The 17,679-nt window shown below is 38.5% G+C and overlaps 1 protein-coding gene across 1 annotated transcript in view; it reads right to left on the bottom strand.

Moving 5' to 3' along the window:
* UVRAG (UV radiation resistance associated) overlaps nucleotides 1-17,679 on the bottom strand; it is a 333,633-nt gene that overhangs the window by 280,098 nt on the left and 35,856 nt on the right. Inside the window, exons 2-3 of the mRNA XM_030828684.1 lie at nucleotides 17,065-17,182; nucleotides 9,804-9,838 (exon numbers count right to left, since the gene is read on the bottom strand). Coding sequence (XP_030684544.1) covers nucleotides 9,804-9,838; nucleotides 17,065-17,182 — 153 coding nt within the window. The remainder of the gene's footprint in view (nucleotides 1-9,803; nucleotides 9,839-17,064; nucleotides 17,183-17,679) is intronic.

Genomic DNA, 17,679 nt, shown 5'->3' on the forward strand with positions numbered 1-17,679 from the left:
CTAAAAATACAAAAAATTAGCCGGGCAAGGTGGCGGGCGCCTGTAGTCCCAGCTACGCGGGAGGCTGAGGCAGGAGAATGGCGTGAACCCTGGGGTGCGGAGCTTGCAGTGAGCCTAGGTCGCGCCAGTGCACTCCAGCCTGGGTGAAAGAGCGAGACTCCGTCTCAAAAAAAAAAAAAAAAAAAAAAAAAAAAAAAAAAAAAAAAAGAATGTAACTAGTACAAATGCTTGGGAAAATTATTTGGCAATATCTACTAAAGCTGAACATAACCTACAACCTAGCACTTAATTCCACTTCTAAGTACATACCTCAGAGAAATGCACACATATGTTCAGCAAAGGATATGTTCATTAGAATTAGTGAACTACTATATACAACATGAACGAATCTCACAAATATTATGCTGAGCAAAAGAGCAGATGCAGGCCGGGCGCGGTGGCTCGTGCCTGTAATCCCAGCACTTTGGGAGGCCGAGGTGGGCAAATCACCTGAGGTCTAGGGTTCATGACCAGCCTGACTGACATGTTATGATGAAACTCCAGCTCTATTAAATATAAAAAAATAGCCAGGCATGGTGGCACATGCCTGTAATCTGAGCTACTTGGGAGGCTGAGACAGGAGATTCACTTATACCTTGGAGGCAGAGGTTGCAGTGAGCCGGGATCGCGCCATTGCACTCCAGCCTGGGCAACAAGAGTGAAACTCCGTATCAAAATAATAAATAAATAAAACAAAGAAAAGCAAAAGATGATCGTGTTTCATTGATCAGTTCCTTTTGAAAAGTCATAAGGCTGTTATTTGTGCATTTACTAGATGTGTACAATATCTCAATAAAAAGTAATGAAACTATTTTTTTTAAAGATCCAACAAGGGAAAAAACAAGAGGTGCCCCACTGAAATAAATCAAATGAAGTCATCTCTTCCTGATGTATGTCCTAAAGCTAAACCTTCCTGGTCTTCAAATTATACCACTCTAAAAGGTAGTCATTTACTCCCCTTTGTGTAAGACCGCCTTTCAATAAGAGTAAATATATTCTAAAATATGAAGTAGCATAATTTCCTATTACTATTAGAGTGATAAAGTATCAGAAAAGGCAGAAAATAATACCTCCTTTCAAAGTGAAAAAATGACACTTGGTGAATGTATCTGAAGGGGCATAATGCATGGCAAGAAAGAGGGATAGATACTCTTGGGGGTTGTTGTAGCAAATATTCTTAAATACTTCATTCAAAATCAAATGCCTCTGGAGGACAGGGAAGTTTTTTGAAGTTATTTCGTGTGGTTGAATAGATGACCTGGGTGTTCTTTCTAAGCCAATACAACACTGATACAGTAGAGCTATTGTCAATCTTCTGATTACAAAGACTCTCCTTTATACTATTACAAAATAGTTGCCAGACAATGAGCAATAATTCCTAAGTTGGTACATTCGGATACAGGCAGATACAGCCTGCCACACATTCAAAGATTTTATAGCCTACTATTTTTACTATATAGACCCAGATGATTTTTTATTTATATTTAACCTATACATACCTGCCCAATTTCTACATGGAACAAATTAATCAAGTACTAATATCATCCAGGGACCTACACCACCATATTCACTGAAAAGTACAATAGTAGAATATCAGGATATTTATAAGCTCTGAAAAGTTCACTGTCTACCACACACCCACAAGAGGACATAAAACCACTATTTATTACTGTTGCTTGATAACAAATGTATGGTTACAAGAACACAACCAAGAACTCATAAAATGTGTTCTAACTTTCTGAAACCATGCAACACATCTCACTGGAATAGCATACTGATTTTATCATTATTATTAACACAATAAACGCTCTTTCCCTGTCTCATTCACTTTTATTCAGACTTCCTATCTCAATTTAGAAATTATTAATTGTTAGAAACCTTTCCTAACTTCTCCCTCCAAACTAACATAAATAACACTTTTACATGTTTTCATGGCATCCTGTTCTTCCCTGGTACTACATACAATTCCATGTATTGATTATCTCCGTCTCCCTTCAAATCATGTAGTTAACCAGACAGAAGTTGGAAAACCTTGAAGATGACGCAGTTTAAAAGACAGTAACATAATCTGACATAAGCTACACACACACACACACACACACACACACACACACTCAATGGTAATTCATTCAATCATAATTCAACTGAAACATAAAGTTGGTTTGAGAATTACTCAGACCAGTAACTCATAAAAAGTATCTGTACTGTTTAGCCAGTTTTTTTCCCAAAGATTTAAAAACAGCTCAGTCACAATCTCAACAGAACTTTATAGTTCTGATAAATTATGCCACATGCTTTCCCTAAAATGCATGCTCTAGAAATTGTTTATTCAATGATAAAGCCTATCACTGACCTCTGTTAGCCCTCTAGCAGACTTAATCAGTGGAAGGAAGTGGGATATAAGGGAGGCTGCAAAACAGCAGGGCTCTGGAACACTGGTTTTACCAGTTATTAGCGGTGTGACCTAGATCAAGTTCCTCAGCCTGCTGAACCTGGTTCCTCAGCTGTAAAACAAGCATATCTCTTAGCTTGGAATGCTATTATCAGGATGAGAAATAATGTATATGACATGTCCAACATGCTACTTCAATCACAGGTGGGTACTTATAATTGATACCTCTTCTTCATTTAAAAAATCCATGTAGAGAGACATTTCAAAACACACACAAATTAGCTATCAGTATACTCCCACCATGAGATTTTTAATATTCTAATAAAAGTTAAAAACTCATTTTTGGAAAAATAACCAATGATTAAATTAACTTTATAACTGTTAAAGGCAGATGTGGGTTCACAATATAATTAATCTCTTTTATAAACATGAAAAACCAACTTCAGAGAATTTAGTCACTTCCATTGTTATTGCTTCAATAATTTTACTTATTAACCCAATGACCCTTCAATAATATCAAGGATCTAACCTCTCCCTGAACACAAGAAGAGATGATATGGAGGGCACAGCTAGCTGAAGTCAGAGACATTAACACTGAACTATACATTCACCATGAATTGTTCTATGCTAAATATATCATGAATAAGGTGAAGGTCCTGGTCCACCAGATGTGCCCCATTTTGCATTAATTGTAATGCTATGCCTTCCAAAATCTCATTCTCATGCTCCTTAGCCCTTGACCGTCATCTCCTATTGCTCCAGGCCATTCCCTCTGCTGCCCTGATCCTCAATTCTCTTGCACCTGTCTCTCTGTCATACGTGCCTAGCAACACCTCAAACCACCTCTGCTCACTGTACTCCAGCCTTACTAACTTCTTAGCCATTTCTTGAACACCTCAAGTACACTCCTGTCTTTCTACTTTCCTGTTTCTTGTCCTGGAACAGTATTCCTGAAATAGCTATATAGCTTGTTCCCTCACTTCTGTCAGGCATCTGCTCAAGTGACATCTCCCATGTGACTCCTGCAGAAAAACTGCAATCTCCCCTGGCAAGTACTCCCTTATTCTGCTTCAGTTTACTCCATTCTATTTATTACCATCCAACATAGTCCCACTCGCCAGTTCTAACGTGAGTATTTTTTCACAATGTAAGATGAATTCTGATTTCAGAAATAGTAAAATCAATAAAGTCCTACAATCTTTGACCACCAGGTGGCAGTCATCCAGTGTCATTGTATCTACATGCACACCCTTAAAAGTAGCCGTGTTTGATATTAGGTTAGGCACAGTGTTAGCACTACATGTGCTGCTAAGTTTAATTGCCATTTAAAATATTTCTCTTGATTTATATTGAAACAAAAAATTTTGTAATATTTAACAATTTAAATTCAAAAGATTTTTTAAAAATCAAGTGTTCACAACCATGTAAACAGAACTCTCGCAGGCTGGCAGTGAGGGTATAAATCAAACAATAATTGTGGAAAACTATTTGGCAGCTTTAGCTGACCATATGCATATTCCTAGCAATTCCACTCCTAGATGTACACTCAACAGAAATACACCCATACATTTACCAAAAGACATATAGGACAGTGTTTATAGCAGCACTATTCATGTTAGCTCAAAACTAGAACCTAACCAAATGCCTATCAACAGAAAAAATGAGTCAATTCTGTGATTTCACACAATGGAATATTATAGGGCAAACAAACCACAAATATGTTCCAAAAAATAAATGAATCTTACTATATAAAGTTGAAACATGGCAATAGGACACAAAAGAGTGCATACTATATTATTTCATTCATACAAAAGCAGGTAAAATTAACTTATGGTGTTAAAAGTAGGAAAGTAACAGTGACTGGAGAGGGCAGGAGAGAGGGCTTTTCAGGAGCTGAAAATATGCTATTTGTTGATCTGGATGCTGGTTATACGGGTGTATTCAGTTTGAGATAATTCATCATGCTGTATACTTATGATCTATAAACTCTTCTATAAATGTCAAATTTCAATAAAAAGTATTAAGATTTTGTGTAGGCAGAAAGCACAGAAACAGAGCGATGAGGCATGAATTTGGTATTAGAGAAGCAAATATCTGTCACTGGAGAAATGACTTCATCCAACCTCTTTAAAGGACTTAAGGAAGTAAATATTTTATTGCTAACAGGATTCCTTCTCATAAGTCAAATAATGAAAAAAGGAAAGACTGCTAAATATCTTGGAATGGATTGAAGAAACTCCAACGTAACAAGAGGTTAGTAAAATTGAATCACAACTCATAAGACTATTGCCCAGGTCTTATGTTCAGTTTAATTAGAATGTTTAACTATTTTTTGTAAATGTAAAGTAACAGTGAGTCTTACAGCCAGAAACTTAGATTTGGATACATATATATATGACATACTACACATATTTTGTTTGCCAAGTCAAAGCAAATCACGATACAATGACTATGGAGATTACAAACATGAACCACATGAGGTCCCTGCTTTCTGAAGTTTATTATTACATATCAAAGAAGCTAAGACAACCATACAAAAAGCTATTATATGGATTTATAAATGAGACTAGTGGTATTAAAAAAAAGCACAAAGTTTTTTATTTAGTTTTTGTTGTTGTTGTTTTGAGATGGGTTCTCACTGTGTCGCCCAGGCTGGAGTGCAGTGGTGCAATCATAGTTCACCACAATCTCAAATTCCTGGGCTCAAGGGATCCCCCTGCCTCAGCCTCCCAACTAGCAGGGAACTATACATATGCACCACCATGCCCAGCTAATTATTTTATTTATTTATTTATTTATTTATTTATTTATTTATTGTAGAGATGGGAGTCTCATCATCTTGCCCAGGCTGATCTCAAGCTCCTGGGCTTACGTGATCCTCCTGCCTCAGCCTCCTAAAGTACTGGGATATAGGTGTGAGCCACCACACTCAGCTCGAAGTAATTTGTTTTTCCTTCGAGACAGGGTCTCACTCTGTCACCCAAGCTGGAGTGGCACAATCTTGGCTGACTGAAACCTCCGCCTCTGAGACTTAAGCAATCCTCTCGCCTCAGCCTCCCAGGCGTTTTTGCGTTTTTTGGTAGAGATGGGGTTTTGCCATGTTGCCCAGGCTGGTCTTGAATCCTAGGCTCAAGCAATCCGCCCACCTCGGTCTCCCAAAGTGCTAAGATTATAGGCATGAGCCACCGCACCTGGGCCAAACTACTTTTAAAAAAACAAAAAGGTGAAATTTCTTCCTATTAATGATTATAAGCCCTGGCCGGGCGTGGTGGCTCACGCCTGTAATCCCAGCACTTTGGGAAGCTGAGGTGGGCAGATCACCGGAGGTCAGGAGTTCAAGACCAGCCTGGCCAACATGGCAAAACCCTGTCTCTACTAAAAATACAAAAATTAGCCGGGCATGCTGGCGGGCACCTGTAGTCCCAGCTACGCAGGAGGCTGAAGCAAGAGAATCGTTTGAACCTGGGAGGCGGAGGTTGAAATGAGCCGAGATCGTGCCACTGTGCTCCAGCCTGGGCGACAAGAGCAAGACAACGTCTCAAAAAAAAAAAAACAAAGAAAGCTTTTCAGAAGCATCTAGAACTGTGCTGTCTAATATGATCTCTACTAGCCTCATGTGGCTATTTAAATTAAAATTAAACAAAATTTAAAATTCAGTTCTGCAGTAGGACTGAACCACATTTCAAGTGCTCAGTGGCCACACGTGGCCAGTGGCAACTGTATTGAACAATACGTAGAACATTACCATCATTGCAGAAAGTTTTATTGGACAGGTGATCTGGAGTATTCAGGAGTTAGAAAGAAGCACAGAATAAGGGCATAAGAACAGTTTATCTAATATTTGAGGGAAAACACTCTTTTTTATCTTTTTTTTTTTTGAGATGGAGTTTCGCTCTTGTTGCCCAGGCTGGAGTGCAATGGCATGATCTCAGCTCACCGCAACCTCCGCCTCTCAGGTTCAAGCGATTCTCCTGCCTCAGCCTCCTGAGTAGCTGGGATTACAGGCATGTGCCACCACACCCGGCTAATTTTGTATTTTTAGTAGAGATGGGGTTTCTCCATGTTGGTCAGGCTGGTCTCAAACTTCCGACCTCAGATGATCCACCCGCCTCAGCCTCCCAAAGTGCTGGGATTACAGGCGTGAGCCACCCCACTCAGCCTCTTTTCAATCTTCAGTCCATTTTTCCATGTCTCCTTTGACGTCAGAGTGATGAAACCAAGCCACTCTGGTCTAAGAACCAAGCTCAGAATATAAACAAGGAACAACATTCTGTATCTCAAAGTTACATGAGTGAAAAAGATACTTACAAGCTTATCAAAGTCCAACTTAGTTCACCAGCGTGAAAATTTATTCAAAGCCTTAATTAGAAATAAAGTATTCAAATCTTTGCCTAATCCTTTAGTATCTAATTGAAGATTTGCAGTTTCAGGATATAACTTCGAAGTCAATAAATATCCTTAGGGAAGAATTCATTTATTCAAGAAACATTTGCTGAGCATCTTCTATGTGCCAAGCACAATGGTAACAAATAGATACAAAAGCATTTAAACGACTAACTATCAGCAAATATCACAATAGCTTAAAAACTGCAAAATCCTAAACAGGAAAGAAACCAACAATTCTGCTGTTGACCTGGCAGTGCTTCTTCGGAGACAGCAAGAAGGGCAGTAACAACGTGCCATCTCTGGCATATTCTCTGAGGGTTGTTAACTCCTGTACTGCCCAATGCCCACCAATCTGAACCAATCACAATGAATTAGCAAAAAGCTAAGAAAAAGAGCTCCCTCAGAAAGAAAGAGTTAATTAGGCCGGGCACAGTGGCTCATGCCTGTAATCCCAGCACTTTGGGAGGCTGAGTTAGGCGGACTGCTTTAGGTCAGGAGTTCGAGGCCAGCCTGGGTAACATGGTGAAACCCTGTCTCTACAAAAAATACAAAAATTAGTCAGACATGGTGGTTCATGCCTGTAGTCCCAGCTTCTTGGGAGGCTGAGGTAAGAGGATTGCCTCAGCTCACGAGGTGGAGGTTGCAGTGAGCTGAGATCATGCTACTGCACTCCAGCCTGGGTGACAGAGAGACCCTGTTTCAAAAAAAAGAAAAAAAAAAGAGTTACTTAAGTTAATAGAACCTTTATTAAGATATAAAAGAAAAAAAAAGAATCCTTGCCAAAATCTCAAAGAATACCTTTAAAAGGAACATCAAAAAATTAATATTTGTCAAACAACTACCCAATAGAAATACATTGGGAACTAAGGGGATAGAAAGACATACAGTCTGTGACCTCCAGGAGATTTGATCTACCTTGTGAAACAGAATGTTCATGAAATCACAATGCAAGCAAACACTGTATGAGGTACATTCGGAAAACAATTACAGTATAAACTGAGTTGAAAGGGACCTACAAGTCTTTTAGTCCAATCCTCCCCCTTGTCTTGAAACCATTCTACAGTATTCTTTGGAGACAATACTCCACCTAAGTGCACTAAGGATGAAGGTATCATGACCTCAGATAGCTCCAAAGCAATTGAAGATGGAGGCCAAAAGGAGTTGAAGATAGGAGTTAACATTCAGAGATCTTTAGAAATATGGATTTGAGAGCCAAGTGAATATCTAGTAAATCCAATACTAATAATGCAGAACAATACACTACAGTGCCATTATGACATAGGGTCTATTATAACACAAATCTGGGGGAAAAGCAATGGATATTGAAAACCATCCCCAACATTTGACTATGGAAAAGAGAACAGAATAAATAAACACAAAATTCTGTTCTATCTTCCCCATAATCACTCCTAGCTCTTAACTGTCTGCAAACTATTTCTGTTTCCACCTGAGCAAGGAGAGGAGGAAAAACTAATATTTACTCAGTAGCTGTTATATGTCAAGCACGATGCTAGGCACTTATTTTATATCATATAATATACGTAGAACCAGAGCTTTACTGGTGATGGGACCTCCCCAGAGATGGACTCAAGCAATCTGTCTGGCCTAGAATCCAAATCTATTGATATTTTAGAAACATTTCAAAGACAGCTTGATGAAGAGGAAAGAATAGAGACAAAGACAGAAGGTCTAGACTGGGGTTCTGGTCCTGCAGTCCTCTGACTCTGCGAAAGTTGTTGGAACTCTCTGGGTACCAGCTTCCTAAGATCCACCCCATCTACTTTACAGGTTGTTCTAAGGATCAAAATGGGATAACATGTAAATACAACACATCATTGATAACCATTTATTCATTTAACAAGTAGTTACTGAGCATCTATACTATTCTAGACTCCAGGGTAACAAGAGCACCAAGATTGGCAGGGCCCCTGCTTTCATGGAACTTATGTTCTAGCAAGTGGGAGGCAGTCCATAAACACAAACAAGTAAGCGAGCAAGAGTTTCCAACAGTGATGAATGCTTTAAAGAAAATAAAACAGGGTCATGAAAAAGCATGACTAGGGGAAAGGGAACTGCTCTAGATGAGATAGTCATAGAAAGTCTTGCTGAAGTAACATAGCCGAGACCTTGAAGACCTCTTCAGTCAAGCGAACAGCTGAGGAAACAAGTGTTCTAGACATAAGGAACAAGATAAGCTTTGTGTGTTTGAAGCACTGAAAGAGGTACACCTGGAACACAATGAGTGCGGAAAAGAGGAGGAGATGAGGTGGAAAAGCAGACAAGGGCCAAATCCAAGATGGTACTGGACCATTACTAAGATATTTTCATTACCATAAAGGTCTTCTTTGTTTTCAACACAGCCTAATAAATTGAGCCATTTATGCAAATATCCAGTGTATACATTATCAAAAGTAGGATACTTACAACTTTCCAACTGAGCAATGCCACTGCCAAGAAACAAGTAGGAGTATCCTATACAAAAGCCCTAGGCATAAAATTCTTAAGAACTACATCTAAACAAAGATATCATTTATTATGACATACGGCGAGTGAAATAATCAGAAACTTATTTATAGGAAATGGAAGTGAGAAAACTATAGAATTTGAGTTTTTATCATTTAAAGTTCTTAACAGAAAAATCAGTTCATTCGGTAAATTTTTTTCTTTTTTTATTTTATTATTATTATACTTTAAGTTTTAGGGTACATGTGCACAACGTGCAGGTTTGTTACATATGTATACATGTGCCATGTTGGTGTGCTGCAGCCATTAACTCGTCATTTCATTCAGTAAATATTTATCAAGCACCTACTACACAAGCACTAGAGATACAGCAATGAACAAAACAATGATGATTTAACAATTGAGCAGATCCATTAAAGTATCATAAAACCAGAGCTGAACCTCAACTTATTTTACATTTCTGCATTTTCTGAAAACAGGTGTATATACTTAGTCATATGTACCCATCAGAAAGCAAACTTACCAAGGAATTCTTAATCACTTCACTTCTATAAAATTCTGGAAAAGAAGAAAAAAGAACAATAAGTGATATGAAAGAAAATAAGCCCATTAACCAACTCTTAATCCTCTAAATTTTTTAACATATGTTGCAGTACAACATTTAAAATATTTTCAAGGGATTTATTCTCTCTATATCTTTGTGCGTTAAAAAAAAGCAAAAATTCAATGAAAGTGTTTTAAAGGGAAAAAAATTCAGTAAAGAAAGATAAAACCTTTCAGATTTGCTTTAGTGATTATTTGACTCCTTTTTCCTCCAATTCTAATTTGAGCCCTTAAAAGCTCCAACCTTCTTCCTTCCCTACTTCCACCCTCACAACTGACTCCATCCGCTCTGTTTTTCTCAAACATCTCGAATGATTACCCATTGCAGTACTGTGGAGTGAATACTGATGTAGGTTACCTGGTTGCTAGTGTTTTAATCTAGGTTAACTGGCTGACAGTTTTGGTTAAAACACTAGCAACCAGGTGACTTAAGTCCTACTTCTACCTCTGTCACTAACACTATGTCTCTTTAATTCCCTTGGGCTCATTATTGCTCTAAGACAGCTTAGAGAATTGAACAGATAATTGAAGGTCCTCAGTAAGCATTAAAATTTCATAACTCTACAAGCCTTCATGTATGTTGGAAAAGGTTACAAAACTCAAGGATGCAATCAAAATGTGTCAGAAGTTCAGACATTCCCGAAAACCTTCCAATATTCCCTCTGCTAATCCTGCCCAAGTCATCTCCATGCTGCTGTTATGGCCAACATGATGAAACCCCATCTCTACTAAAAATACAAAAATTAGGCACAGTGGCACATGCTTGTAATCCCAGCTACTTGGAAGGCTGAAGTAGGAGAACTGCTTGAACCCAGGAGACAGAGGCTGCAGTGGGCAGAATTGCGCTACTGCACTCCAGCCCGGGTGACAGAGTGAGACTCCATCTAAAAAAAAAAAGAAAAAAAAGAAAAGAAATTGCATGCTCAAAGAACAATTTGACTTTGATAGATATTGCCAAATTGTTACCTACAAATATTATACTAATTTACAATACCACTTATGAAAAAGTCTGTTTCTCCAACACTATGAAACCGTAAGTATTGTTCTTTTCATTTTATCCTCAAATGGTTAACCAATTATTCCAACCATTAACTGACAATACAAACTTAGAAATGTATGTACTTATGTATACATATACATATATCCTAACATACACGCACCATACTTTTTTCAAAAAACAAAAGCATAAGGGATTTAAAACTATTGTTTTTTATTACAGGGTATTTTTACATTATACTGTATATATTTTTGTGTTGTTCGAATTAAAGTATATGTTACTGTTAGGTCAGTGAAAAACACAATAAAGATAATCCCTTTTTCTTTTGAGAAAGCGAATTCCTTAGCTTAATCTGCAAAGTGTCTAAATTAAACAGTTTTTGCAATATATATTTCCAGCTCTAAGATGAGTGGTACCATTCCTTCTTCCAAACCTTTGTTAACTTGGGGGCTGGGTGTGGTGGCTCACGGCTGTAATCCCAGCACTTTGGGAGGCTGAGGCGGGCAGATCACCTGAAGTCAGCAGTTCAAGACCAGTCTGGCCAACATGGTGAAATCCTGTCTCTACTAAAAATACAAAAATTAGCCAGGTGTGGTGGTGGGTGCCTGTAATCCCAGCTACTGAGGAAGCTGAGGCAGTAGAATTGCTTGAACCCAGAAGGTGGAGGTTGCAGTGAACTGAGATTGCACATTGCACTTCAGCCTGAGCGAGAGCAAAACTCCATCTCAAAATAAATAAATAAATAAAACTTTGTTACCTGGCTGAATAAATCAAACAAAACAATTCGCCTTCTCCTGTAGACCCTCAAAATGAACGTGCCAATGTAAATGAAGAGAGTTTAACAAAGGAGCCATACAATTTGGAAAGAAATTGCTGAGTATGAGGTTATTTCTAATATGACAAACTTGAACCTACACTGTGTAGCATTCTATTGCATCTAAAATATTATCAATAAAATATATAGCACAATATAAAAAAATGAGTGAATGTAGAGTTAAAAAAAATAGTTCCAGTCCTCAATCTACCTCAATCTTTGTGACCCTGGATAGGTCAATTAACCTTTATGGCCCACAATTTTTTCATCTTTCAAAGGAGAATGACACCTGGAAAATAATAGGGTTGTTATGAGGCTGAAATAAAATAATGTATTTAAAATACTTTATAATTTTTATTAATAAAATTGTTTTTAAACAATTTTGTTAGGATATATGTTTTTAAACAATTTTATTGTTTAAAACAAATGAAATTAATAAAATTTTATTAATAAAATTGTTTAGTTTTTTCCATTCAATGTGAGCAAAATCATACAAGTAAATTTTCTTTTTTTTTTTTTTTTTTTTTGAGACAGGGTCTCATTCTGTCGCCCAGGCTGGAGTGCAGTGGTGTGATCTCAGCTCACCACAACCTCTGCCTCCCAGGTTCAAGTGATTCTCCAGCCCCAACCTCCTGAGTAGCTGGGATTGCAGGTGCACACCACCACCACCCGGCTAATTTTTGTATTTTTAGTAGAAAAGAGGTTTCGCCATGTTGGCCAGGCTCGTCTTGAACTCCTGACCTCAAATGATCCACCTGCCTTGGCCTCCCAAAGTGCTGGGATTACAGGCGTGAGCCACCGCACCCAGCCTAAATTTTCAAAAAGATATCATTCAAGACCTACTTCTACATGAAAAAGACCATTAAATATAAATATTTCTCTATGTAGCCATGCTAAGACGGAAAGAAGCAAAGCAATCACAGATTGCAGAGCATGGTTCCAGTGGCATGTTTTGGCTGTTCTGCAGCATTCCATTCATTCAACAAATGCTTAAGTGCCTCATCCTAATACTCATGGATATGGTGTATCTATTCAATGCAAAACTATCTCCTACTATGAATGTGGACTCATAATAGGAGAAATACAAACTTAAGCTATACTGAAAAATTATTTTTTACCTAACAAGGTGGCAAAAATTCAAAATTTTGCACAGGCTTGGTGGTGAAGCTGTGGGGAGAAAAGCACTCACACATAAAACAGCTCCCACGGAGGACAATTTCACAATATCTACCAAAACTACAAGTACACATTCTCTTTGTCCTAGCAATTCCACTTTATGAAATTTACCCTATCAATATACTGTCACTCATACAAAACAATGTATTATAAAGTTATTCAATGCAATACTGTGTATATAGCAAAAGACTGGAACAACCTAAGTGTCCACCAGTACAAGCCAGGTAAATAAATTATGGTGTATCTATTCAATGCAAAACTATGCAGAAAAAAAACAAAAAACAGGGGTGCTGTCTATGAACCAATATGAAGAAAACCCTAAGATAGTAAGTGAAAAATGCAAGGTACAGAAACATAAATAGTACGGTACACTTTGTGTAAAAAAGAGGAGAGAAAGGAATAAGAATAGTTGCATTTGTATTTGTACTTGTATTTGCATAAAGAATCTCAGGAAAGACAAACAAGAAATGAGTAACAGTGGTTATCAGGGTGGGGTAGAAAACTAGGGTGATGGAAGGCTGGTGAAAGGGAGGCTTTAATATGAACCTTTATATATTTATATATATATACATATATGTTTTTTTTACCTATTAAAAAATTAAATTAAAAAGACAAAAATATTTGAGGGCCTAGTATGTGTCAAGCATGGTTCTGCAGTTCTGCATATTGGGGACAGAGCAATGAGCAAAAGTGACCTGAAAATCTCTGACTTCATAAAGCTTACATTCTAGTGGGAAGAGACATACGGTAATCAAATAATTAAACACATAGTATGTCAAGTGATCTTAAGTACCACGGAGAAAAATAAAGCACAGAAGACAGAGGAGAATAATCACAATTTATAAAAGGTTTAGTCAGTGATCAAGGAGACTTTCTCTGAGAAACATTTGGAATAAAGACCTGCAATTCAGAAGGAGCAGAATTGAAGGGAAAAAAAAAAAGGCCGGGTGCAGTGGCTCAGGCCTGTAATCCCAGCACTTAGGGAAGCCAAGACGGGTGGATCACGAGGTCAAGAGATCAAGACCATATTGGCCAGCATGGTGAATCCCCATCTCTACTAAAAATACAAAAATTAGCTGGGCGTGGTGGCGTACGCCTGTAGTCCTAGCTACTCGGGAGGCTAAGGCAGACGAATCGTTTGAACCTGGGAGGTAGAGGCTGCAGTGAGCTGGGACTGCGCCACTGCACTCCAGCCTGGGCGACAGAGCGAGACTCCGCCTCAAAAAAAAAAAAAAGAACACAGAAGTTTTGTTAAGATAACCACGATTGATTATACAGAAAGTCATCAAAAATTTAAAATACTCCGGCACTGTCATATATTGCTAGTGATATAACCAATTCATGAGCAGTAGACTAAATGTTTTAAGGCCTACAAAAATGCTTAAACCCTTAAACCAAATAGTAGCCAAACTGTTTCATTTTCTTTCTGGACACATAGGAAGCCTACATTTCCCAGTCCCCTTTCCATCTAAAAAGGACAATTCAGGCCAAGCACAGTGGCTCACGTCTATAATCCCAGCATTTTGGGAGACTAAGATGGGCAGGTCACTTGAGGTCAGTAGCTCAAGACCAGCCTGGCCAACATGGTGAAACCCCATCTCTACAAAAAATACAAAAATTAGCTAGGTGTGGTGGCGCATGCCTGTAATGCCACCTTCTTGGGAGGCTGAGGCAGGAGAATCACTTGAACATGGGAGGCGGAGGTTGCAGTGAACTGAGATGGCACCACTGCACTCCAGCCTGGGCAAACAGACTGAGACTCCATCTCAAAAATAAATAAATAAAATAAAATATAAAAAGGACAATGTAACTGATTTATGGCCAATAGAATGTAATGAAACTGATATGGACCATTTCCATTTAAAAATCTCCCACAAGTAATCCTTCTATCTCTGGCCGTGCCAGAGGCCATGTATTGAGGACACCAGCAGCCCAAACTAGAAGGAACCTGCATACATGAGTCATCACTTAAAGGACAGCTGCCAAGATAGCACCTGATAAAGAACACCTACACTGGATTTAGTATAAGAAATGTATTATGGTAAGCCACTAAGAGTTGTGGTATTCGTTACAGTAGCTAGCATTAATCATTCAGGTGAATACAATTGTTTTAAAAATATGGAATGGGCTGGGCACAGTAGCTCACACCTGTAATTCCAGCACGTTGGGAGGCTGAAGCAGGTGTGGGATCACCTGAGGTCAGGAGTTCAAGACCAGCCTGGCCAACATGACGAAACCCTGTCTACTAAAAATACAAATATCAGCTGGGTGTGGTGGCAGGCACCTATAATCCCAGCTACTCAGGAGGCTGAGGCAGAAGAATTGCTTGAACCCAGGAGGCAGAGGTTGAAATGAGCCAAGATTGCACCATTGCACACCAGCCTGGGCGACAGAGCGAGACTCTGTCTCAAAAAATAAATGAATAAATAAATAAATCCATGCAATGGTTAGACTGAAAAGTGAGAATGAAATAAAATTACACGAGGATAGTGGAATTTAGAGTCCTTTCCCCATCCTTAAAAATTATTGCCAGGCGCAGTGGCTCACACCTGTAATACCAGCACTTTGGGTGGCCGAGGTAGGCAGATGACAAGGTCAGGAGTTCGAGACCAGCCTGGCCAACATGGTGAAACCCCGTCTCTACTAAAAATACAGAAGTTAGCCAGGCATGGTGGCATGTGCCTGCAATCTCAGCTAATTGGGAGGCTGAGGCAGGAGAATCGCTTGAATCCAAGGAGGCGGAGGTTGCAGTGAGCTGAGATCATGCCATTGCACTCCAGCCTGGCTGGGTGACACAGCGAAACTCCGTCTCAGGGTGGGGCGGGCGGGAATTATTTTAAGGCTATTTACTCTGAAGGAGTTTCTTCACTGTATATTTCTTGACTGAATTTTTTAATGAGCAGATACTGGAATTGACATTTAAAAAAAAAGTTGTTAAACAATCACTGCTTTAAATAATCATTAAAACTAAAAAGAGGTTAGGGACAGTGGCTCACACCTATAATCCCAGCACTCTGGGAGGCTGTGGCAGGAGCATAGCTTGAGTCCAGGAGTTGGAGACCAGCCCAAGAAACATAGTAGGACCCCATTTCTACACAAAATTTTTTCAAAGTTAGCCTGGAGTGGCGTCTCACACCCATAGTCCCAGCTACTTGGGAGATGGAGGCAGGAGGATCATTTGAGTCCATGAGATCAAAGCTGCAGTGAGCCATGACTGTGCCACTGCACTCAAGCCTGGGTGACAGGGTGAGATCCTATCTCGAAAATAAATAAATAAATAAATAAATAAATATCACTCAAATTTTTCATCTTTGCCACCGGACAAGATTCAAATAAGTCTCAGTACCTTTTGTTAAAATGGTGTCACCTTTTGTTAGCATAAATAGATCTTTAATCACATCTTATTGAGATTTTTATGATCTCATAAAAATCTGTCTTGCCTACTTCATAAGACATCATTATCTCTACTTTACAAATGGGGAGACTGAAGTTCCAAAAACCGTGATCTTTATGAAAAGTCACGAAGCTAGTGAGTAGCTGGGCTAGAACTAGTACGGAAGTATTTTCCATCATAATCCAACATTCCTATCATTTTACCATGCTTCCTCTCTTACACCATCCCACCTAAGCCAACTGATTATTCTCAGTGCCTCTCATCTAATATGCATTCTGAAGGTGGTTGTGATTTTTAATCAAATATTTGGTCTACTGTTGGAATTTTCACTTACAGAAGAATCCACAGTACAATATATAAAACTGAATTAGAGAAAACTATACCATTCTTCTGAAAAAGATCCCATATATACAGGGAATTACAGATACGAGAAGATCTAAACTAGGTCCCTATTTTACCATAATATTAAAGAAAAGAAATTTATTACATTTTTATAAAAGTAAAATTACTACAGGATACTGGATTCAATCTACTTGAAATGCTAGCTGCTAGACCATTAATAGCTAACATTCATAAAGGAATGATAAACTTATCAATGTAAGGCTAAGTTATCTGCAAGAAGTATCCAATTGCCATCTTTCTTTACTATACATCCCAACTGCTCATGAGATATTTTCAGACAACATAACAATTTAGGTTTCCAAGAAGCCACAACAGCAAGAGGCACTGAGAATCACTTGTGTTACAAAAAAAATAAAAATATAACAATCTGTGGGTAGTAAGGCCACAGATCCCCTTACCTTTATATATCTTTTCAGTACTACACAAGTGAAGTGTAAAGTAGGTATCAAGGAGCTGATGGCCATTTCTATTAACAATGTTCCGGGCAGCAATGTTCCGAAGATGTCGAAGACGCCGCTGAAAAATAACAACAAAAAGAGAAGACATTCAGCTTTTTCCTCCTATAAAATTTTCTGGAAGTTGCAGTTCAAAAATGAAATGTAATAGGTTGTCTCAGTCATTTACTTACTGAGCCGGAAACCATAACCCAGTCTCTTATTTATGCCTCAGCATCCCCTCTGTCAAACAGGAATTATACCTGCCCCATCTCATTTACAAGGTGGTTGGAGAATGAAGTGACAACAGACATGAAATATTTTTGAAAAGGACCAATGTTACGTAAGTGCTATATACCCGCATAATACCATTAGTATTCCCTGGAACATAAACTAAGTAGTAATTCGCTTTTCTCCACAGAGGGATTCTGATAGACATGTAAAATCCATCTCATACCAACAGACAATCACCAGTTAACACATACACTCACCCCAGATGCTAGTTCAGTCTAGATGCCAGATAATCTATACAAGCAGGAAAATGAGGCCACAGCCAAAAAATAAAAACAGTGACTCACT

The sequence above is a fragment of the Nomascus leucogenys genome, chromosome 15, assembly GCF_006542625.1.
Source record: "Nomascus leucogenys isolate Asia chromosome 15, Asia_NLE_v1, whole genome shotgun sequence".
In the NCBI taxonomy this organism is placed as follows: Eukaryota; Metazoa; Chordata; class Mammalia; order Primates; family Hylobatidae; genus Nomascus; species Nomascus leucogenys.